The following is a 25,610-nucleotide window of genomic DNA, read 5'->3' as shown; positions in this document are numbered from 1 at the left end:
GTCAGACAAAGGTATTCTATTCTATTTTATATTTTCAAATATTAAGTTAATTACAGAATTATATCTTTTGGTGTCAAGACGCTACGTTTGCATCATTCGATTTTATTTCTAAACTTGCCATCGAGTTTCTTTATTTCATAACCAGCATGCAAATAAATAACTGTCACATCTCTCTGTGAGAATAAACATCATAAGTGGAGTAATTTTATACTGTAATAATATATAATATACTGTACTGTTATTTTATATCGTAAGTTTATAATATGGTTACTTAAACCTTAAAACTTTTTCACAGCTTTTGCCAGCTCTGTTTGTAGCAGTTGTACATAATAATTCACAATCTTTAATTAGGGGTCTAACATGGCATAAAATAATATTATAATCCCACACAGTTAAGAGGGTTTCCCAGCAGTTTGTGCATATAGATAATTAAAATAGATGTAGATCCAGAATAAAGGGTAAACAATTAAACTTTCCCTTCAGAATCTACATTAAAATAATTAAAGTGATTCTTATAGTGTAACTAAAGAATCGTGAGCATATTTTTAATGTTATGGATCAATAGTTTTAACACGGGTGATTTTTTTAGTGTCTTGATGTTCTTGGATGTGCATCAGATTATAAGGAGTAATTTGAGCAGGTGTTGTGGAAAGAAATACGGTATACCAGCGAGGAATAAAACAGTGTCCAGTTGGTAAACATGGCATTCAATAACAGATGTACAGGACATGTATTTCATTACCTCAGCTGCAAATGCGATATTTATATTTTACTTTAAATGTTTCATCCTGTTATAATGAACAATTGTTCACTTTTTCCTTGTGTACAATCTAAATATTCCCATTGTTTTTTGTATTTATATGACATTTACAAAAAGAGACATGATATTTGATGACTTTTGAATTGTTTATTGGTTTGAATGATTTAACCTTTTAAAGCTTACACACGATGCTGAAAGAGTTACCTATGAAAATAACATACCAAAACACTAAAATTGCCTTTTTAAAATTTACTTGGAATATAAATCATTTCATAGGCACAAGGACCCAGCAGAAACAAGCACCTCCCTCACCCTCGTGCTTTCCCTTTCTGCCCTCCCTCTCCCAAACTCGTGTGCTCCCAGAGGAGGTGCAGGGAGGTAACTTTACCTCAGTATGTATGCATGGGCGTGTGTATAAAAGACGTGGAGGATGATTAGTAAATGCTGACGAGCAGAGCAAAGATAAAAGATTATGGGTTGAGCTTTGGAAAACAAATGACCTAAAATTTAAAAAATCCCTGGAGAAACATGGACGACAAAAAGGTCCTTACTTTTGTGCCCTCTGGTAAGTTTTACAGGAGTGAGGAAGTGAAATGTGTCAAACATGTGGAGGAAGCCTTTTTAGAGTGTATGTGTGAGTCTTTCCTGATTCTTTTGTGGTTACATTTTTAATGTCTTCTTGTTGTTAACAGTAAAACTACAGAATAGGAGAAAGATGCTTTCATTGCCCAGAAAGTGAAAAGCAAAGCATATGGGTCAATATTTACAGTATGGCAATAAATGATGCACTCGTCTGCCACGCAGGGCTTTAATAACAGACCATAACTCCAGGAACAGTTCAAGAAAATTATCCAAGTTATATTTTTTCTTACTGAAATTTGGCTTTTCTTTACAAAATGATTTTTCTTGCAGAGTCTTTACATCATCAAGTGCCCTGAGATGACTATTACTATATAACAACATTTGAAAAGAAATCTACTGAACTGTGTGGGCTCATGTTAATGGTAACACAATTCCACTGGCTGACCTGATTATTAGTGATTATTATTATTAGTAAGTGTTTATTACAAGCCAAAACATGTCTAACATTAAAGGTACCAATATCTAAAATGGGACAATTCTCTGTGACCTGGAACTTACTTTCATCATCACCATTAATGTGTTAATTCTTACTTGAATTTTCTCAGGTCGAGGATTAAGAAGATTATCTGGTAGAAAAATGTCGAATGTTCTGATCTGCAAATCTCAAGGTTTTCGTTCTGTGGTTGGTAGGGATGGGTATTGATAAGATTTTCACGATTCCGATTCCATTTTCGATTCTGTTTAACGATTCGATTCTTTATCGATTCTTTTTAAAAAGGAGAACACTAAGGTCTAATAGCTTAGAACTTTGTTTTATATCTTCTCTTTGAACAAGATAGAAATTTAGGAGTAACATGGCCTTACAAACCCAACAGTGAGATCTTAAGAGATCCACAGCCTACGGCTCTTCAATGGGGTGTCACAGGGTCTCCAGGAAAAACATTGTAAATGTAAAATAATAAAATAAATATTCTTCTGTAGCAATAACAAAGTATAACATCAATTATTCTGTAGCAATTACACAAGAATATCCAGTAATGTCCCTGCCTACAATTAAACACATTCACTTACCGAAAATCATCTGCTGTGGCAAATGGGTTCAAGCCTTTGACCACAAACTGAGTCTCTGCTCGGTGACATTCGTCTATCCTGCCTGAAAGGAGACGCTACGGTAGACTGCAGCGAGAACTGCCAGCATCTGAGCCAGACTCTCTCTCATCATGGTCACCTAAATGCACAGTAATGGCAGGTTTGTAATAAGGCAGATCGCGCTAACATAATCTGCACTGTTAGTTGATTATTTACCTGCCGCATTAACGGGAGAGGACGTGCAAACGTTACCGCTGCTGCTGGGTTGAGATTCACGAGTCCGGAATTAAAAACACGACATTCATTTAAGGTCATCGTGTGTTTGTGAGCAAATGCTTTTGCATATTCGTAGTGTTTCCTCCCTTAAATGAAATATCTACTTTGCAAGTATTGCAAGTTGCCCTGTTGTCATCCGTTCTCGTAAAGCAAAACCAAACTTTTGAGCATTTGAGCCGCTTAGGCGCCGTGTTTCCTGCCAGGTAAATGACGCTCCGCAACGTGGTGACGTCATTCGGGGCGACTGGAATCGATAAGGGAATCGTTTGCAAAAATGGCAAAAAATTCCAAGGAATTGAAACAGTGGGAACCGGTTCTCAACAAGAACGATACCCATCCCTATTGGTTGGTGTTGGTGATAATTTCAATGTCAGAAAATCTACCAACCTCAATAACTCCTGATGCTTGACTTTAGATTATTACCTAAAGGCTTCCAGGTTTTCTATAATTCAGCAGAACCTTCTTGTAATGAATCAATTTGCTCTTTTAAGACTAGCACCACATGGCAAATAAAATTCTTTTGAAGTGAGCAAAACCTCCTTTCAGTCAGATACTTAGGTTGGTATAAATTATGTAACTGTAACTGTTGGTTTCTAATCTTTGTATATGCAGCACATTCACTGTGCTGGATATACAAACATCAGGTTATCCTTTGAGGTGTTGATGTGGAATGAGCGCTAGTTCCTCCTTCCTGTTATTTATATTATAACAAAGCACATGTCTGCATTGTGAACCACAGTGTACACACTGTTCATGGTACAGCAGCGTGCACCCACCACGGTCAAATTAAGCCTCGATAAGATTTTGTTTTAGCAGCAGGTGTAGTAATTCAGTGTATTTTATTGGATGGTGCATAGGAGGATATCATTATCTGACCTTCTTATTTGATAGACAAGCTATTATAAGTCCTTACATGTGAACACCGTGGTCCTCCTGCTTTCAGTTTGACCTTCAGCACAGAGTTCTCAGATTTGCAGCTCAGCATACTTGTTTCCAGAGACCCAACAAGGATTCTCCTGTTTCCTTTTTCACAAGGACATAGCCTGCTTAAGGTCTACAGATGGCAGTGTGGCTGTCTGTAAGAATAAATCATATGTTGTGCTTTAAGACTTACAGATTTGGTTCATGAGACCAATAACAGATAGCAAACAATGTGCAACAACAGAGGTGATTTGGCACGTCAGACTTCAAAAACTGTAAAATACAATTTTAGATTCAAACACAAAAAAATACTGAAAAAATTCAGATAAACCAGCGATTGATACCAAACAAGATGCATTAGCACTCTTAATTGTACTTAAACAATTTTATTTTGAGCCATATGCTAACACCAGCACACTACTATCCTGATGGCAGTGATATCCTGCTTATAAGGCATAATGGTCATTTTTTGGCTGATAGCCATAACAGATGATAAGCAAGAAGTAATAATAGACGAGCATTTCTGTCACTGACAATTCAGCCATTTCTTCCCTTATTTTTTCTTCCCCAAATGTCATTTATGTCCTCACTAATCAGAAAGTGATGCCATTACTCCTTTTGTTCACAATATTGATAAGGAATAGTTTAGCATATTTACAATAAACCTGACATTCGTGTTGTCATGAGGCAGTTTCAGAGGTCACATCCACACACTGCTGTGTAGTCTGTGTGGACTCCTGTGAAGAGGAGGAGGCCTGGGATTGTTCTATCTAATCTGCTTTGAGATATAGCCTTGCTCGCAAGCCCCTAGAGCCAAACAGAGCTTCAGGCAATGAAAACTCATCTGTACAGCTGCAGCCGTGTCTCACAGATACATGACCGCCAACACAAACATCAGACACAGCTGGCACTACATTTGTTCTGCAACCGAGACTTCACAGATCTCTTTTCAGATTCCCAGGTTCTTGTTTTCCTCTCTCTCCGCAGCATTACCATAACTCGACATAAGCTCCTTAATTTCCATAACAGCATCACATTATTTTGGAAAATCTGGAAGTAATTGTGCTTAGACGTGTGTGCTCGCTTTGTAATAGGAATTTGTAAAATGTGTATACAGAATGCAAAAGCATGTGCAGAGAAAAAAAGATGAAATCTTGAGATGCATCCTGAAATGAAAGTGAAACTGATTGTTGGTGAAAAGCCACCAAAAAGCATGTTTGAGTCCAGTTTGACACAGTCACCATGGTAACTGTGTCAAACATGTCACTGAAAACAATTATAAAGTCTCCTTTCATTTATTATTATTGCAGATGTTGTGGTTTCAGACATGGTTTTGACTGAACAAAGTTGATATCCTTAGAGGTCCTATTAACAACAATCTATGTTAGCCAGTAGCAGCTTCTGAAAATGTGCTTGATGTGTAAAAAAGAAACATATGAACACTAACACTATATATTAACACTGCAGTTATTGTGAACTTACATAAACGTCATTATCTGAAAAAATATTAGTGATTCAAAATAGTTTATTCTGTGCTTATAGTGATTCAATTCAATTTTATTTATATAGCGCCAAATCACAACCAAAGTCGCCTCAAGGCGCTTCATAGATACAGAGAAAAACCCAACAATCATATGACCCCCTATGAGCAGCACTTTGGCGACAGTGGGAAGGAAAAACTCCCTTTTAACAGGAAGAAACCTCCAGCAGAACCAGGCTCAGGGAGGGGCGGGGCCATCTGCTGTGATTGGTTGGGGTGAGAGAAGGAAGACAGGATAAAGACATGCTGTGGAAGAGAGACAGAGATTAATAACAGATATGATTCAATGCAGAGAGGTCTGTTAATACATAGTGAGTGAGAAAGGTGACTGGAAAGGAAAAACTCAATGCATCATGGGAATCCCCCGGCAGCCTACATCTATTGCAGCATAACTAAGGGAGGATTCAGGGTCACCTGGTCCAGCCCTAACTATATGCTTTAGCAAAAAGGAAGGTTTTAAGCCTAATCTTAAAAGTAGAGATAGTGTCTGTCTCCTGAATCCAAACTGGAAGCTGGTTCCACAGAAGAGGGGCCTGAAAACTGAAGGCTCTGCCTCCCATTCTACTTTTAAATACTCTAGGAACATGGATATGATTCTAACTTTTAGACAATACAAACAGTGATGAAAATCATTAATAAATCTTTAATAATTCATATTTGTTCCTTCCATCCACAGAGAGGCCTAAGAATGGCTACTTGTTCCAAGAGATGGGTGCGTATTGCTTCTTACAGCAGACTTTTGCTCTTTTATGAAGTTCAAGTGATCTGCACAGTAACAAAGATTATTTTCCCTCAGGGATCGTACGCGTCTAAATTTATTGTATCACTATTATTTATGCAGATGTCTGTTCTTCTCTCTGCTCACTGATGACCCATTTCACATGCTGGTGGGCGCAGCCAGTCTGTTCGCTGTGTGTTAATTAATGAATAAATAACAAGACAGATGATCTCGGAGTCAATGATCGCAGCTCAAAGCTTTGCCCGTGAAGGGTTAATCGTCTAATTCTGAGGCCATTTTTTCTCCCCCCATAAAACGAGCAACCGAGAAGCCATATTTATCTTCTATACAATGAAGGAATTTACGAGAGGCTGCTGTTGTTATATTGCTGCATGCCTGGTTTAAGGGTTGTTTTTATTATTGGCAGTCTCTCTCTCTCTCTCCCTCTTGTCAACAGATGGTAGACTGGTGGGGGGCGAGATAAATTCTCCCTTACTGGAGGCATTGTTAATGTGGCTAGCATAGCATCTTAACCTTGATGCAAAGAAGAGGTTTTATCTTAGTGGGATTTATCTTAATAAACAGAGTTCTTGCCGATACAGAGTACAGAAACCGATACTTCTACCACACACACACACACACACACACACACACACACACACACACACACACAAATACAATTAATTGGAAGACAGGTTTTATTTTATTCTCTGCCGATAAAAAATAAAATCGTAATAAAAATGACCACAAAAAAAATTTCAAGTGAAAAATAAGCACTTCTGTTAAATTATTGCAGAGTCTCCACATTGTAATTTAACAAAATATCACTGAACTATTGGCACTGTCTCGAGCTTTCAGAATAATAAATAAACACTTCTGTTTGGAATCAAATAAATACAAATTAGGTTTGAGAATAAAATAAACTTAAATTGTTGCAGAGTGTCCATATTGTAAACAAACAAACAAAATAACTAAAGTATTTGGCATTGACGAACTCCTCATCTGCCCGTGGATCATCAGTCCACTGTGCCGTTAAACCAAGGACTGACATCGCGCACACACTGCTTGTCTTTACCTCTTCAGAAAGTTTTGGCACCATTATCTCCCTGATGTGTGGGCGGCTGGGAATTTCATATCACAGCTCGAGTATGCTGAGAAGAATCCTCTGTTTTACACGACTGGCATTGGCCCTTGACATTTTTCTTCGCTTTTCCAAAACCTGAGTTAAAGTTGGCTGTTCCACACTGCTGACATTTTGTTTAGCCTAGCTACAGCAGCCTCCAGTTTCTCTTTTTTATCTGGAGCCGCCAGTCTCACTCGCCTAACCCTGTGCCTGTTTAGCGCGGGATGTCCCCCTAGTGGCCAATCTAAAAAACTACAACAGAAATGACAAGCCACCCTCTGATTAATGAAATAAGTTGGTATCGGTTCATGGTATCGGTTAACTTTTACGAGTATGAGTACACACACATTTTACAGTATCGGCCCCGATACCCGATACCAGTATCGGTATCGGTGCATCCCTAATGATGACCTTTACAAGTCAAACAATTGTAAAGTGAAAATGTATGTATTGGATATTATTGGATTATGCTGTTTATGAGATATAACTCCTCAGTTATATGTAATGTGTGCACTCTGGGACTCATTTATGTTTTGTTCACAGAGCTGAGGGATGGGCAGCAGGACTATGTGGAGGATTCACCTACTACCGACAAGGACCACATTTATGACAATGAGATCCAGATTAGTCCTTCAGGTCGGCCTTTTTGAAATTTGCCTTCATTCTGTTCAATTCGATTTTATTTACATAGCGCCAAATCACAGCATTTTGCATTGTAATGTAAAGATACTACAGTAACACAGCACATGGAGTTATTTAGTCTTGTCTTGTTTACTTGTCTAGGATTTGATTTCAGCCTCTACCATTATCCAATCACGTGGCAGCTTTGATTCAAATAAAAAACATTGTTGAAAAATCCGGAGTGAAAGAAGGAAACCTTTAGAAATATGAAAGAAAAGACTGCATTAGAGCAACAGTTTGGTGACACTAAGACAGTCTTTGCATATAAACGTAATGTTTTGTGTTTCTTTTGCTGAAGATCCTGAAGCACCTGGATTTGGGCTTTTAAACACAACAAGAAAAGTAAGATTTACTTTTTTGTATGAATTTTTTATACCATTACTTACTTTTTCTTATTTTAACCACACGGCAGCAGCAAAAGCAAATTAAAATATTTTCTTTAATGTAACTGAGACAGCATCAGCATCACCCTCATGTCATTCATTTGCATCCATGATTTAAATAGCTTTTGTTCTTGCTTCCCACCAGTACGTTAAGCCCATAAACTTTGAGGAGGAAGTCCGCGCCCACAGAGACCTGGACGGCTTTCTGGCCCAGGCAAGCATCCTTCTGGATGAAAAAGCTGCCACTCTGGATGAGGCGCTAAGGCGAATGTTAACTCACGTTGTGGTCGAAGGCCGTGAGAGTTGGGATGTGGATGAGATCATGAACTCACTGTTCACAGACGCAGGAAGGAAAGAGATCAATGGTGAACGAGCATGTTACCAAAGAAGTCTAAATCACTTGATCACATTAAAGGCAACTAGAAAATGAGCATTTAGTCTGATTTTGCTGTTTATTGGGTTATTCTGCTTCCACAGTTCATCTTCTGTCAGAAACCATTCAGGGTGTGACGGCAACTTCTACTGGCATTCATTACCAGCAGTCCTGGCTTTGTATCCTGTGAGTTCGTCTCCAGTTAAAGCTGTCTGAGGTTCAGTTCATCTCTTATTGGTTAACTGATTTCATTTCTTTGAATTCAGCTCGAATGTGAGGAATCTGCAGAGACGTCATGTCTGCATCACCCGCCTGGAGAGGCCACAAAACTGGGGCGTCAACTGTTGTGAAGCTCGCTACGTCGTCCTTATCCTCGCTCCACCTAGAACAGTAAGGTCAGATTCTCCACTCATCTGCTGAATATCATCTTATTTTTTCTTAATTTGTCGATAGCTTACTTGTTGCAAGCGATTACTGTTTGCTGATGACTGCCCATAATATTCAGTTGCTTAGACTGCATGTAAAAGCCTGATGTAGCCACTGTTACGTCACATATTGGCTGTTTGGAAGCCTTGAGTTTGTCGTTTTGGCCTCTGTCCATCCTCTTATCTTATCCTGTCAGAGTTGCAGTGGAGCTGCAGCCTATCCCAGCTACCATAAGAGAGGCAGGGTCCACCCTGGATAGGTTGGCAGTCTGACGCAGGGTTAACACAGAGAGACGATATACCATATTTGGATGGGTTATATCTCAATTCTAAGATGAAACTGAAAAGAGAATTTGTAACATGGTAAAATTTATTAAATGGTATTTATTCGATTTGACTTGTGATCCTATACATGAAGTTTTTAGGTAATATAGTAGATAATGCTTCAAAATTCAAAAACTTCCTAAACACGTGGCTTTTTCCCAGCAAGCTTGATTGCTAAAGTTCATCCATACTTTCAGTCCATCAGTGCAGCACACACACAGATACGTGCAGTTATGCCCAATAAACAGCTTAGGAGGCCAAATTTGAGAGGTCCAGTTCATCAACACGAATATGTTGATGTTATCTCTAGAACATCTGGGAAGTGACAGCTGCAGTTGTGGACATTTGCCTGTCACTCAAAGAGGCCACACCCCTAATAAAACAAATATAAAATTTACTCTTGTATCATTTTCATTCTTATTAATTAGTAATTACACACACTTTAAAGCTGGTCATTCAACTCATCCTCAAAAGGCCATTTGAACTTTGTGTTTGTTATTAACTTAATATTCAGGCCAGAATATTTGGTATGCCTGCTTATGAGTCTGCGTCTGTGTCTCTGTCTGTCGTGTGCTTCCTGTTTTATTTTGTAGGTCTGTGTCAGTGCGTTCAGCTTTGTGCTCTCTCTGTCTCGTCAGTGTAATCAGCGTCAGCCGTGTCTCCAGCTGTTTCCTCTTCGCTCCGTTCACCTCTTGTATTTAGTGTCTGCGTCTTCGCCTACTCGGTGTCGCGTCGTTGACGTCTTCTGCCCTCACTCCCTCTGTGTGTTCTGTTTGCCAACCTGTGTAGTTATTCGATACTCCCAGTTTAGTTAGTGTTTTTGATGAGATGATGAGATGAGATAGCCTTTATTTGTCAGTTGCAGGTCTTTTGCCCACAACCGAGATGACAGACCTTGCCGACCGTACATACAATACAAACATCACATTGGGGAGACAGGTCAGGCTAGGTAGCGAGGAAAAAAACATCGAAATGTGTAACTTCTGTAATTTCTTGTGCTCAAGGAGCCGATTTCTGAGAACTCACGGCAGTGTGCCTCCCCGAGATGTCATCCAATTTTGCGCCCAGAGATGTTATTCCGGGCTAGCCCTTCCGAGATGTATCCAGTCTGCAGTCAGAGATCTTATTCTGAGTATTCACAGCAGCCGTAGCCTCTCCAAGATCTTATCCGTGGTGACTCAATGAGCCCATTTTGAGAAACTCACGCCTCTCCCATCGTTTCAATCCCAGCGGGCAGCCTTGTGGGGTTTGAACAGCCGGTTCCGCTTTCTTAATTCTTCGATAAGTCAGGGCCAAGCCAGCTCCGATCCGCCAGAACCCTGTTACCATGGTTCCAAATAGGTAGATATCTTCAGCACTCAGGCTCACCCAAGCCCAAACTTCTCGTTGAGAAAGGGGTGTCAATTGCATTCAGGGACCAGTTGATTCAATCCATAATTCCTCTTTTAGGTTTTAGAGAACAGACTGTGAGAGAATGTTCCAGGGAAAATACAAAAAAACCACGAGACTAGACAAGGACATAAGCAGAGAAGATAAGGGAGAGGAGAAAAAGTGCGTCCGCCTCCTCCGAGAGCCAAAGAAAGAGTCACTGTTCTGTTCTGCTTCATCCCAGCAATAAAGCTGTGTATTTTGAGTTTCTTCCGCCTCCTTGAGTCCTGCATTTTGGGTCCTCTCTTCCTGCCTGCTTACACACAGCCATGATAGTTATTTCCAAATATCGGAGTAAACCTACACAGCTGTAACATTTCTCCCAAGTAGTTATGTGTTTCAAACCAGATCGTTATAGTGTTTTTTAAAAAGGGTTCTTAGTTTGCTTATTTAGTGTCTTCCTGTCGGCTGAGTAAAGATATAAGTTTGGGGGAATTTTGATTTCTGTAGACTCCGTAGAAACCCACACTGGAGTCTGCTCATTAACAAAATAAAACATTGCTGCTCTGATTTGAGCAGCGCAGAAGTACCACTTTAAATTTGGAAGTTGTAAACCTGTCTTTCCTAAGGAAGGTATAGTAATGAGACTCTGAGTCTTGGTCTTCTGTTGTTCCAAATAAAGTTTCGGAATAGTTTTTGCAAATCTAAAAAGAGTTTCCACACAAGCTTGTGGGGATAGGTTAACTGGATAATCCAAATTGTCACTAGGTGTGAATGTGAGTGCGAATGGTTGTCTGTCCCTGTGTGTTGGCCCTGCGACAGACTGGCGACCTGTCCAGGGTGTACCCCGCCTCTCGCCCTATGACAGCTGGGATAGGCTCCAGCGCCCCCGCAACCCTGAAAAGGAGAAGTGGAAGCGAATGGATGGATGGATAAAAAGAGTTTGGTGGAGAGAGAGGTATTGATTGAAAAAAGGTAAAGATATTTTGGCAAAATTGACATTTTTAGTATCAGATATTAATACGACCAATTAAAGATATAGTTTCATCCATCTGTTTAGAAGTGCAGTAACTGACGTTGTTAAGGAATTATAATGAGATGCCAGAATATTTTCAGTTGAAGGAGTTAATTTCACACCCAGATAAGTAAACCCATGTTCAGATAGCAGAAGGGGAGTGTTGATTGGAGGATTCATTTTAATTCAAAAATAATATTTTGGATTTATCAAAGTTTATTTTATAACCCGAAAATGTAGTAAATGTATTAATGAGACTTAATATGGATGGTATTGATTTGTTGAAATTAGTGCAGAACAGGATCACATCATCTGCAGTAGGGGTGGGGGAAAAAATTGATACTGTGTAGCATGGTGATATTTTGTTTGCTAATAATGTATCGATACAGGGACAGCAGAAATCAATATTTTGTTACAAAAAGGTTTTTGTGGACTGGACTCAATAAACATGACAGTTTACTTATTTTAATTTAAGACATGTTTTATTTTAATGAAGTTTAAAACTTTTTTATTTAATGTAAAATTCTATTTTGTTTTAATTTACTTTCAAATTCTTCAGTTGCTGAAGGGGCTGCATAGTTTTCATAAACTGCATAGTTCAGAATAGCTATAATTGTACCAGATGGTTGATTCAGTTAAGTTGGACTAGACTGTAATACAAACCGTTCAGTTTGTCAACAATCAAACTGAAATGAGAGAAAGACTGAGTGTGAGACTTTGATATTAGAGAAAATGAATATTGATAAAGTTTACCTTTATGTACAGAATCTGAATATCGCAAAATATTTTTAAAAATTGCAATAATATCGTATCGTGCGTTAAGTATTGTGATAATATCGTATCGTGGGATGTATGGTGATTCCCACCTCTAATCTGCATATAGGGAAATATGGTGGTCAACATTTCCTACTTTAATTCCTGATGTTTTTATGATTCTGAATTGCCATTTCAAGAGGCTCAATTGCCAAGGTGAACAAAAGAGGAGACAAGGGGCACCCTCGTCTAGTTCCACGATATAATCTGAATGGTGCGGAAAAAAAGAGCATTGGTTAAAATCTCTGCTTGAGGGTTGGAGTATATCAATTGAACCTGAATCTGTTTCCAATGCCAAACCTTTTCAAAACTTCAAATAAGAACGGCCATTCGATCCTGTCGAAGGCTTCTTGCTGTGAATCAGAGAATGCAGAGAAGGACATAACATCAACTTTGTTGTTGTGTTTTTTAGAAAAGCACCAAGACAGCCACTGAGGTGGGTAGAACATTTGCAACAATGTTCTCTGACATTTCCTTCAGACAGAAGCTTCTGGAGACAAAGACTGAAGAGGAGTTCAAACAGGAGCTTGTCAACCACCGGCAGCAGCTCTCTGTAATCAGTGATGAACCGCTCACAGAGGAGGTGGAGGACGCAGATCCACGCAGGGGCAAACCACTCCAGGTAAAAATAAGTAACCAGGAGAAACACATGTGTAAATCTAGCTAACTAGTCACTTTTATAAACACATTTCTCTACTGAGTGTCAGGTTGTTTTCAGATGTGGAGAGGTGCAGAAAGGAAAAACACCGAAGTACTGTTAAGTGAAAAAACATGTAATAGGTTGTAAAAGACTTAAGTTTACAGCAGGTTGTGGTTACACCTGATGTTCTGACTGCTTTCAAAACAGCACTTAAGTACAGGCTTGCTGCTGCCGAGCCAATCTTGAAGCCTATCATACAATCCTGGAATAGTATAATATGAAAATAAACATTATGGATGCCAGCACCTCCGTTTTATATCGTACATCAGCTAAATTCCTTCTGAAATGTCTCCACTTGGATCATTTTTAAATAAAAAGTCACAAAGATAAATTCAAAGCACAAATGTGAATTAATTATTTTTTTAAAACACATTTTTGTGTTCTGTGACAGAAGTTGGTCATGGAAGTTTATGTCTGTGATTTCACGTCATTGTTTTTTTAAAGGAGAAAAAAGGGTTTTTTCTAAAACCAAGAATATAAGAAGAGAAGAAGAGAAGAAGAGAAGAAATCCAGTTTTACTTCCAAAATGTCAAAATGTCTATTTAGGACTCTGGCTTCATGGAAGCAAATGCTGTCAACAGTTAGTTTAATACACTTTTTCTCTTGTTGTTGTTGTTGTTTGTTTTTTAAGTGTGTGTTTTGGATTTGAGACACCACACTTGTATCCTCAGATTATTTTTAATAATCAGTGACTGTTGAAACAACTGCACCACATCCAGGGTCATTTTACATGAAGGCCAAAGCCTCTTCTAGCCAAATAAACATTTCACACATAAGTGCAAACTCCTGGTAGATTCGTTTTTGGTGTATTTAGAATATTTACTGTAATGATAAAGTCACATAAAGTCCACTGGGTAGTTTTTTCCCTTCTAATAAGTCTTCAAACTGACAGATACGTTACTCAAAATAGCTTTCCAGTGTCTTTGTTTCTCACTGATACCTAAAGCAGCATGCGTGAACAAAGTCTATGCATTTATGCTGCCGTACTTTTAATGATGTGTAAATCATGGCCACAGTGTACCAGCATAGTTCAGACTGTTGTACAGTAACTGACTGCATGTTTCTGGTTTAGTTCAAAAGCACAGTCACATTTCTGATACATTATGCATTCTGTTGTAATATATAGCATTATATTATGTCACATTATGTCATATTATGTCATATTATGTCATATTATGTCATATTATTATAATTATAATTATTATTATTATTATTATGTCATATTATATTGTCACAGCTTCAGTGGGCCTGACTTCTACCTTCTTCGCAGTGCACAGATTTCTTCAGATTCGGTAAGGGTGTTTATGAGGACGTCCGCCGCAGGCTGCCTTTGTACCCCTCAGACTTCACCGATGGTAACAACGAGTTCCTTCACATTCCTGTTTTGTGGATTTGTTACTGGTGTAGCTTTAGTAACATTTTGTATAATCCCAACAGGTATAACTGGAAGTGACCGCTCTCTCTTGAAGTACACCACCACTGCCATTTTCCTCTACATCGCAATTCTGCTGCCTGCCATCGCCTTTGGTTCCCTGAATGATGAAAGCACAAGAGGAGAAATAGGTATGGGATGTTTCTTTACTCTTAATTTGGCACACAGTATGAAGCCCTATGTTCAACAGCTTATCTGCTTCATTCATTGACAGATGTTCAGAAGACCATTGTTGGCCAGAGCATCGGAGGAGTGATCTACGCTTTGTTTGCTGGCTCGCCGCTTGTCATTCCGCTGACCACTGCACCACTGGCCATCTTCATCAGCGGTCAGTGTTGGGGAGTAACGGAATACATGTACCGCCGTTACGTATTTAAAATACAAAATATGAGTAACTGTATTCCGTTACAGTTACCGTTTAAAAAGGTGGTATTTAGAATACAGTTACTTTGTTGAAATAAATGGATTACACGGCGGTACTTCCCTGTTTCATATTGTGGCGGGTCAGGACTGTTTGGGTTTTGTTTGACAGCTACGTTCTGTTGTTCCAGGCAGCGTTACGGTTGCCATGGTTACAGGGTTAGCTCTCTCTCTGCGTGTTTCCTGGGTGAGAGAGCGCCTGTTGTTGTTGTTGTGCTAAGCTAACAGGCAGAATGCTACAGGTCTAGCTCTAAAGAATGTAGCATCATGGGCAGTGTAGTCCGTGCTGCAGGGAGAATGGACTGCCATACACGTTATGTGTCTGTGAGCGAGGGAGGGAGAAAAAGGAAAAGTACGAGCTGTCATCGAGCAGAAACGGGAGCTGGAAGCATGTAAATATAATAATAACCACTGCAGCCAAGAAGAGAGCCTGACGAGCCCAGCTGTAAGTAAGCTATTAAGACTCGACTGTACACCGTGTTCGTGTTTTCCTCTGAAACAATAAGTTCTGTTGGAGCAGCCTTTCAACGCCTCTCTCTGTCTCTGCTAGCAAAGTTGACCCAGACAACAAAGTAAAGCTAGTTTTCGGCTACGAGCCGACACAGAACCCACCGTATTAGCCAGAGGTCCCTTTACTACGGTTCGGAGCCGCGGACCTTCAGTAACAGTAATAAATCACAGCAATAGTACATTCATGTAGTTGTAAACAGCATGATAATATATTAAGTAATCCAAAGTATTCAGAATACGTTACTCTCATTGAGTAACGGAACGGAATACGTTACAGAATACATTTTGAGGCATGTAATCTGTAATCTGTAATGGAATACATTTTAAAAGTAACCTTCCCAACACTGTCAGCGGTATGCATCGCTTGCTACGATTTGGATGTCAGACTATAGAAGTTAGATTTTTGAATAAGTAACTCTTATTTAATGACAAATAAGTCATGCAATTAGTTTGCTTTGAAGTTTACATGGTGGGATTCGGTGCAGCCTGATGGCTAACATTAGCAATTAAATGAAGTCATTACTGGGCCACAGCAATAAAGAAATGAATGCTGTCTGAAATGACTCAGTGTGACTCATTATCACATCCTTTGGCTTAAATGTTGGTTTGCAAGGATCCACTCAGAGAGACTTGTGACTAATCTCTGCAGGAATCTCGTTTGAATAAAAGTTTTAGGTTTTTATTTCATGATTTGTTTTTTTAAACACACCTCCAGTCACCACAGACAGCTGTTGTTATATAAAAAAGACTCCTGATAATCTACTTCATAATCACCTGCCTCGCATATAATTAATACTACAAACAGTCAGATCTGAGAATTGACCATTAAAAATGAAGGTATTAATTTCAACAACTCGCTAAGCAACATGTTGACACTTAAATAGTGGAATGCTCTTGAAATGAATAAGCTTTTATGAGTTTGTGTGTGTTATTGGATAATTTGCAGTCATCAGGGGTATTTGTGATGACTACGACCTCGACTTTGATGCTTTCTACGCCTGCATCGGTTTATGGAACAGCTTGTTCCTCATCCTCGGAGGCTTATTCAATGTCAGCCTGCTGATGAAACTCTTCAAACGGTAAATACACACAAACAATATTTGTTACTATTAAATATCACAGACAGAAGGCCACTACTGAAGTGAACTGATAAAGGTTAATCTATTATTACTTGTTGTTTTCAGCTTTAATCAGTAATTTTATTTCATTCTCTCGTCCCATTGTAGCCATAATATCCACTGAAGTTGATGTTTTGTCTGTGTTTGGAAAGAAACCCACTTTTGATACAACATGAATGATCGCACCATGCTCCTTTTGCTTCTCTTTCCTTCCAGCTCAACAGAAGAAGTGATTGCATTGTTCATCTCAATTGCATTTGTTGGAGATGCGCTGAAAGGCACAATCAAAAGTGAGTCCAGCTAATGTCAGACGACCACAATAAAACCTTTTTAGGAAAAACCAGAAAATAGTAGAAACAGAACAGTTTTCTATGAGGACATCCAGAATATAATATTAAGGATTTTTTTTTGTGAACTATTATTTTTGTGTTAAGTTTCTGTAACAAGTCAGGAAAAACTAAACATGCAGGATTCTTAAGAACTTTTCTTCTTGTAATTTTCTGCCAATCGACTCCAAATGGAGCAATGCTTGAATAACTGTAAATATGCAGAGAATGACTTACAGGTGATTACATTAACCATCTGTTACATTTGTAAAATAATAACTGTGTGTTTGCTCTACATCAGCGGTCCCCAACCCCCGGGCCTCGGACCTGTACCGGTCCGTGAGTCGTTTGGTGCCGGGTCGCGAGAGTTGAGGCTCAGGTGTGAAATGTATAGTTTTCAGTGTTTTTATCGGTTTTCAGCGTTATTTTATTATCGTTTTTATCGTTTACTCGGTTTTCCTGGGTCTTTTCACGTGTGTTATGAATAAATCTTCTTTTTTTCGGTACCAGTACTAGTTTTATTTTGTTGTATTTATCCGCGACACCTTAAAGGCCGGTCCATGAAAATATTGTCGGGCATAAACCGGTCCGTGGCACAAAAAAGGTTGGAGACCGCTGCTATAGGGGATATATCTTTTATATATATCTTTTGGCACATTTTGGCCTCACTAGTACCAACTGAGCATCATTAAATGTCACAGCCTACCTGAGTATTGTTGCTGAGCATGTTCGTCCCTTAATGAAAACAGTGTAAACACCATGGTTGGTTTCTCTGTCTTATTCTAGGGTCTTTACATTACAATATAAAGCAATGTGAGGTGACTGTTGTTGTGATTTGGTGCTTTAGAGTCTATAGTTTGCACAGGCTCACTAAAATTGGACAAAAGAAAACAGGAAAAATATCTTGATTTTGACGATGACGTTTGAATGAGTCAGAATTTTGCACACACAGCATGAAAGCATTGATCCATCCTGGATTCTTAGCTGGTGGTGCTGTAGAGCAGCGGTCCCCAACCCCCGGGCCTCGGACCGGTACTAGTTTTATTTTGTTGTATTTATCCGCGACACCTTAAAGGCCGGTCCGTGAAAATATTGTCGGGCATAAACCGGTCCGTGGTGGAAAAAAGGTTGGAGACCGCTGATCTATATTACATTTCCTGCTGCAGACTTTAATAAGTTCCTGTGACTGTGGGACGTGTTCCAATAAGATCACATGCAGCTTTAACTTGTCTTCTAGTTTGTCTTTAGTGACATATCTTTTTTCTTCTTCCATCTTTCTAGTTTTTCACCGTTATTACCACGGGCCCCTTCTCACGACCACAAACAAAACACTGGTGCTTCAGCAGATTAATGAGATTCTAGCAAAAAACAAGACAGACGCCCCGCTGGAGCATCACAATGAGACCGGGGTGATGTCAGGACAGGCAGAGGGGCACGAGTCGATCGTCCTGCCTGAGGCTTTGGTGTTACGCACCAGAGAAAGACCCGTCCTCTGTCTCCTGCTCATGTTGGGGACTCTGTGGCTGGGTTATACACTCTACCTCATCAAGAGGAGGTAATGTTTGTTCACTTATTGTTGCACATTATGGACAGCTGAACCATTTTATAGCTTATTTTATCGTATCAAAATATATGTAGTAAGCAGAGGCGCAACTCTAGTTTTGTTTCTCCTGGGAACGCATCTGTCATCTTCATAAAAGAACAATAAAGTGTCACCAGGTGGAAAAACCACATTAAAAGTACAAGTTCCACATTGAAATTTGAGCGTATTAAAAGCAAACTGTGCTTCAGTTCACTTTAGAGAGAAAACAATATTTCAAAACATACCAAATACATCAGGGCAAATACTCTTTTCCATCTGGAGAAGCGACGCCGTAAAAATGTCACATCGTGAATATTTTAGTCAGCTGAACTGCAATAATAGAAAGATGGAACAATCAAATGTGAAAGATATATGATGTGATACAACCAGAGATGCTGTATGAGATATCAAATGGAAAGCGCTGCCACATTTTTAACACTTAGCATTTAAAGTAGTAGGATGTGCTGCAGTTTAACAAAGTTATTCTTTAACTAATAACATGAAAGCTGTTTTTAACCGTCGTCCGTTTTATATTCAGAATTTTAAAAATCTGCAGAACAAATTGAAACTCTGTTATAAGCAATGAGAGAAAATGCATTTACTCATGTGCAGCACTTCTGTGTGCAACACTGAGATGAAATATTAAAGTTATCAGGAGCTTTACTGCATGTGTAACTCGACTATCTGCTGATTTTAAGCCTGGTTTAAATTAACAAAGGAAATTGTGTAATGTAGTAGAGACATAGCTAGTTACCTTTATCCAATTCAAAAGAAGCCATGTAATTTATGGGAGTGGTTTGGGCGTCTCTGCTTAGACTGCTGCCCCCATGACCTTCACCCAAATTCACCCAAAAGCAAATGAGAAGATTTGTGATAGTTACTTCCCCTCATGCTTGCTGCAAATAGGTTCACATAACCTCCAAAACAAGTGCAAAACGTGCATCCCAAGACTGGATAGCAAGGTTACAAATCATGTGCAATGAATTTCACCCTGCAGTGATATCACTGGAATACGTGAGTTAGATATATGCGACTCTGTTATCATGCATTTCTGTATCTGACTGCTGGGATTTCATTGTTCTTTTCCCCTCAGTGGCAGCTTTCAGCACTTGACATGAATTATTTTCCAAACACAAAGAGGAAGTGCAGTAAATAGTGCTGTAAAACTACTTGTAGAAGTCATTACACCAGAGTTGCAAAACGCTGAAATAGTTATTGCTATTTTCCCAACAGCCCGTACCTGAATGACAGAATCAGAGAGGTGGTGTCTGACTGTGCTTTGCCTGTGTCTGTGCTCATGCTCTCCTTCACTGGCTCCTACCTTTTCATTGACATCCAGCGTGAGTATGGATCTTTCAAATGAAAGAAATGATAGAAGAGTACTCTTGAGGCGTAAAGTCAGAACCCTGGCACATAATGTTTTTCACTGTTCATGAATCCTCTGTTGAAAGGGGAAAACATTTGCTTCAAGTGAACTTTAAACCCAGTCTGGGGATTGTGTGTGTGAGAGACACAGAATTTAAGCTTTGCTTTTAAAACAGAGGCTATTTGCACAAAGGTTAGTGTTCAAGCAATTATTTATTTTTGTTTTCATTGTATGTTTGTAACGAGCTTTCTGTAAATGTTTTGCTTCTATCAGTTCCCGTGTTCAGTGTACACGATGGTCCGATCTTCAAGTTCCCTCCATTTGAAAAGCTGTCAGGAATGAATGCACTGAGTGCCGTTGGTCTGGGGTTTCTGCTTGCTTTGCTCATCTTTATTGACCAGAACATCGTCATTTCACTGACACATGTGCCGGAACACAAGTACGAATCCCACTTTATGTTTGAGCTATGAGAAGAACGACACACAGCAGAACCTGTGGTTTAAATGTTACCTTTACAGTATTTGGTCTTGATGCGTAAACCGCTGTGCCTTTACTGACAAACCACTTTAAGCGTATGTGTGTGATATCCCAGGTTGCTAAAAGGCACAGCCTTCCACTGGGACTTAATGCTGACTGGCTTCATTAACATCCTCATGTCCTGTCTGGGGTTGCCATGGATGCACGCTGCTTTCCCACATTCCTCTCTGCACGCCCGTCAGCTCGCCAAAGTAGAACAGCAAGTAGAGAACGGACACCTCTGCACGACGTGAGTAAAGTTAAAACAAGGTGTGCTCTGCCCGCACGGAAAGCGTCAGCTTTTATGAACGCTTTTAACACTCAGAGTGTAACAAAATGGTTACGTAGTTTAAAGAAACTGGCTTATCTCTGCAGCAGATGCAGTGTGCATAGTTGCCCATAAATTATTTAATACGTCAGTGATCCATTTAATTTCCTTTCATGTTGGATTCAAAAGCTGATCTTATGCATTAAAAGATATAAAGATTCTTCTGGTTTGCTCAAATAACTCATCTCTCTCTTTTTCACCTAACAGCATTGTTAGTGTGAAGGAAACACGTCTGACCTCACTGGTGGCCAACATCTTGATCGGCCTGTCTGTGCTCATGCTGCCCATTCCTCTGCAGTGGATCCCCAAGCCTGTCCTCTACGGGCTCTTCCTTTACATCGCAGCCACTTCACTGGACGGAAATCAAATGGTGGACCGCATGACCCTCCTGCCAAAGGAACAGGTGGATATGAAGCAGATAAGAAGAGGTTTGGTTTACTGATCTGGTTGCTAATAAGTGTCAATCATGTTCCTCATTCTATTTATTGTCTCTTTGTTTCCTTCGTATTGATGGAGCTTTACAAATGAGAACCAGTAGTGTGAAAAACAAAACGAATAACAAATAAAAAACAAATTTCATTTCATTTATTTATTTATTTCACACTTGGTACAAAAATCAAACAAACCAACCACACTTTCTATCAAAAGCACTACAACCATGTGTAAAAGGAGCAGGAAGAAGAAAATAGTCTTATTAAACCCCGCCCCCTATCTACAATCCAATTTATATTACAAGTGGGCACCAAAAATCAGGGAACAAACCAACATTAACATTTATCTCCGGTCCTAACCCAAACCAAACAACACATTTACAATCAGAATAACCGCTCCACATAGCAACAAGGAGAAAAATTAAAATTAAAATAAATAAAACAAAAATTATAATGGATCCTTTTTCAATGAACTTCAATTTCATTCACATTCTTCATACTGAGTTATCGTTTTAAGCATGTAACACTTTTTAAAACAATGTAAATTTATACAATTCTTTAAATTATAATGAAGTGAGTTCCACAGTCGTTTACCTCTAACCGCTGGACTCATTAATCTTTGTGTAGTCACAGCTAGCTGATGCTTAAAATAACATTTCCTTCTGCTGTCTTCTCCCCCTGAACACAATAAAAATACTCTTTGTAACTTAAAGGGCAAAATATTATTTTTAGCCTTAAACATAATTAATAGTGTCTGTATTTTCACTAAATCTCCTAATTTTAATAATTTTGATTTTATAAATAATTTATTTGTATGTTCTCTATATTTAACATTATGAATCATTCGTATCACTTTCTTCTGTAATAAGTTTAGAGGTTAGAACAAATAAAAAAGAAGAGTGAAGAAACTAAAATCCAGCATCACTCTTCTGGGAGAAAAAAGGTGAAACAAACATCTCTTGTTATCACACGACTGGTCCCACAACTTTCATATGATAAGTTGGTACACACCATAACAAGAACAACTTGTTTTTAATGAGCTTTTGGAAAACAAAGTTATTTTTGTCATAAGAGTTTATCCTGGTCTGGTTTAAACAAAGTACAATAACATGGCACATTTTTGCATAGCAATGAGTTTAATTATAATAACATTTCTGTAAAATACAAAGCAATGCACTTCTGAAAAAAATACAAATGTTGCACGACAATTGCAGAGCTTACAGGAGTATTTAGCATTTTCTTCTTATATGGTAATTTCTGCTGCAGCAACAGGTGTGCTATTATATACAAATCTTAGCTTGAGAGGGGTATTATAGTTAATCTCACTTAAAACATAGTTAGTCATATCTTATTCTGTCTCTGTCTAGACCTCCTATCCTCCCACTCACTACATTCGCCGTGTGCCTCAGAGGAAGGTCCACTTCTTCACGGGGCTGCAGATAATCCAGCTGATCGTTCTGTGTGCATTCGGGATGTATCCGCTGCCCTACATGAAGATGGTTTTCCCCTTGCTGATGATCCTGCTCGTCCCTGTCAGGTGAGATAAGGCCAACAGGGGGCAGAGTGGCAACATGAACATCTGCACGCATCCTTATCTGCAGCTCGTTGGCACCTCAGGAAACAATTTTATGGTCCCATTTTTGCAGTTAGTACCAGTTAGTGTTAGAACGAATTCAGTACAACACGACCTTCTGAAAAACAAAACAAAACAAAACAAAATTAAATGTTTTACATGGAAAAAGTAGAATTAAGTCTTTACTTTCTCACATTAAAAAAAGAAAGAAAAAGGGGACCGCTGTGTCTGCAGTTATTTTTATTATATACAGTCTACGTGTAGACACACACACACACACACACACACACACACACACACACGATGTTCTTTCCCTACGTACTTGAAGATTTGTTGTGTCCTTGTACATAATACAGGCATTTTTAATGTGTTTTCTCTCAGGACGAGTTTGCTTCCAAGAATGATTGAGGCCAAGTATCTGGACATCCTGGATTCACAATACATGTAGAACTTTAAAGCAATTTCACGACAAGATTCAGTTTCTCCAGGAATTAATTATCTGATGAAATAAAATTATTTGGACTGCAAGACTTTGCTATCATTCATAACCATCATTTTCTTTTTTATTGTTCATTGCAAATGTAACTTAAATGTAGCTTTACTATGGAAAATCACTGCATATTTGTTGTATGTAACCCTTTAACTTTAACAGGTTTTCATGCACAGATAAGTGTTTCGACTTGACAATGAGTGTAAACCCTTTAGAATTAACTGGAATTTCAGTTTTTATCTTAAATCACAGTGGTATTATAGAATAAAATCATATAGAATAGTTTTCTTAAGGGGGTAATTTTTCACAATTATAGAGACAAGAAGGAATCATTATACAATAGGTAATTTTTAGTAGTGCATAATGTCCGGGTATTTTAGTGGAAAAGGAAACCATACATTTAAAATGTTAAACTGCTCAACTTTTATTGTTGAAAAACTGCAGTGTACTTTTCACTGCTTTTAATTAGATAAAACAAAAACAAAACAGTAAAAAATTACAGAAGTATCAGACTGGAGGACTAGAGAAGCTTCCACCTCCTCCTCAAAAAGAAAGAACAAAAAGAAAGCAAAGAACTGAACTACAAATAAAAACATATGAATTAAATTATTCACAGGTAATAAGAATAGTTTATTGTTACTTCTGTTGTGTTCAGTTTTGGGTTTGCATATAAATAATAAAAAACACAATTCTATTGGACTCTCTGGTCATTCACATTGATTATTTTTTTTGTACTTTACTTAAAGTCCTTTTATGTTTGTGTAAGGAAAAAAAAAGTGACTTGGCTCCATGATTGGAGGACCTTTGGTGGAGCTTTGCCCTGCAGTGTTTACTGTGTTTTTTCTCTTGTAACTAGAAAAGAGTAGTTCTTATCACATTTTTATGTCTAACATAAAAGAACAATTGAAACTTACAACATCTGTGATGCAAACCAATGTAGTGCACAATAAATGTGTAAAAAAACAAGGTTAGCTACATAATGTGGCCCATGCTACTAAGGCTAACGCATATTTACAATATTAAATGAGGAAATTTTAACTGTTATTTCCACAAAAATACCTGGAAATTGCAGACTAATTCAAACTAATTACATTATAATTTATTATGCACTACTTACAATTAATTACATACTACTAAAGATTATTTTTGAACTGCTTAAACACAACTTATAATTATTTATCTTTTTTTCCCTGTAAAGTTACACGCTGCTAAAAATTACTTATGCACTACTTAAAATGACTTACAGTGTAGTTTTTTTTCTTTCCAGTAGTTTAGTGGATCACTTGTATGTACATGTTTGTTTTATTACATGGTATAACCAGGTAAATACATGGAAATTCTATTTAATTCTAGGGAAAATCACTCTTAGTTGCAGGCTGTATTATAAAGTGCTGGGGAACCTAAAATTGCCATGTCAGAGGCTTTCAGCACGTGTGCCCACAGACCAAAACAACACTTTATATAGTTACTGGGAGGGAACCATTATTGCCAAAGAAAGAAAGAACGGCGGGATTTTCTTCTTTCTTGAGTTCTCATTTGCAGACATTACAGACACAAGTGACACTGCACAGGTTTGGACCATCAGGTCATTGAAATGTGTTTTTCAATAGACCAAAGCCAGTTTGTATATCGACTGTACAATATTCTTATGGATGAGTCCATCAACAGACCAACATATCATATTGTGAACTTTTATTGTTGTGGACAACCAGGATATTTTCCCCAAATTAAAATGGCAATTTGGGGCTTTTAATTATTTTTTTGAACAGTCCCTTTTCTATACGCCCAATAATATTTGGTTAATGTAAAAAAGAGGCATTGTTTAACCTTGGTTGGTGAAGTTATCTGAAACCTTTTTGAATATTCAGTTTTCTTTGCGCCTACTGAACCGTAGTTTGATTCAAATGTTAGTTTGACACCACTCACCCCTCTTGGAAGGACATCACAGTATGAAATGTGTGAAATACAATCAGACTTTTAGTGCTTCTCGAATGACCATGTATGTACACAGAAAAGCACAGTAACAGTATCTGTACATGGGCTACCTGTGTTCCTAAGCGTGTAAGATCGGTGTAGTCAGCACAAATAGTAACATATTTTCAACAACTACATATATTTTAAAATCCAGTATCTCTCAAAGAGACAAACACTTTCCTTTCTGACAGTTTTAGCTATAGACATCCCATGGGTATGGAGAGTAATCCACTATATACGTTGGGTCTTGGAGAATGGCCCTATGAGCTGTTTCAATGGCAGGTAACATGTTACTCTTAGGATGTACAGAGTAGGTCCTTGTAAAAAGGTCAGACAAACTCCTTTTCATTATTTTCATGGTCTTCTCAAGAGCTCATCCCTCAACAGGAAGGAGGTGAGAAACAAAGTCATCAGGATGTTTAGATGCAGTTCAGAATGAAAGCCTTTCATAGT

General features: G+C 38.5%; 1 protein-coding gene and 1 long non-coding RNA gene across 4 annotated transcripts in view; one reads left to right on the top strand and one right to left on the bottom strand.

The window, feature by feature from the left end:
* Positions 1-25,610, bottom strand: part of LOC146524987 (uncharacterized) — a 358,835-nt gene that overhangs the window by 235,572 nt on the left and 97,653 nt on the right. The gene's annotated exons all lie outside the window — the stretch shown is intronic.
* On the top strand, positions 1,053-23,640 carry LOC146524988 (solute carrier family 4 member 11-like). 3 transcript variants are annotated; one of them, XM_085182837.1, is made up of 20 exons: positions 1,053-1,325; positions 5,845-5,880; positions 7,553-7,645; positions 7,989-8,032; positions 8,219-8,438; positions 8,551-8,632; positions 8,713-8,836; positions 12,804-13,013; positions 14,362-14,446; positions 14,529-14,654; positions 14,738-14,851; positions 16,400-16,532; positions 16,788-16,861; positions 18,179-18,452; positions 19,713-19,819; positions 20,119-20,284; positions 20,438-20,611; positions 20,897-21,092; positions 22,488-22,657; positions 23,075-23,640. In XM_085182837.1, the coding sequence occupies exons 1-20, from the start codon at positions 1,289-1,291 to the stop codon at positions 23,139-23,141; spliced, it is 2,532 nt and encodes an 843-aa protein (XP_085038963.1). In that variant the 5' UTR covers positions 1,053-1,288; the 3' UTR covers positions 23,142-23,640. The 3 variants fall into 3 exon arrangements, with proteins under 3 accessions (XP_085038963.1, XP_085038969.1, XP_085038953.1); XM_085182843.1 differs by lacking the exon at positions 5,845-5,880 and having other exon boundaries at positions 1,054-1,325; XM_085182827.1 differs by lacking the exons at positions 1,053-1,325; positions 5,845-5,880 and having other exon boundaries at positions 6,477-7,645.

The sequence above is a fragment of the Neolamprologus multifasciatus genome, chromosome 2 (assembly GCF_963576455.1).
Source record: "Neolamprologus multifasciatus chromosome 2, fNeoMul1.2, whole genome shotgun sequence".
NCBI classification, from domain to species: domain Eukaryota; kingdom Metazoa; phylum Chordata; class Actinopteri; order Cichliformes; family Cichlidae; genus Neolamprologus; species Neolamprologus multifasciatus.
Note: the sequence above shows the minus strand (reverse complement) of the source record. Positions and strands in the feature narration are given on the sequence as shown.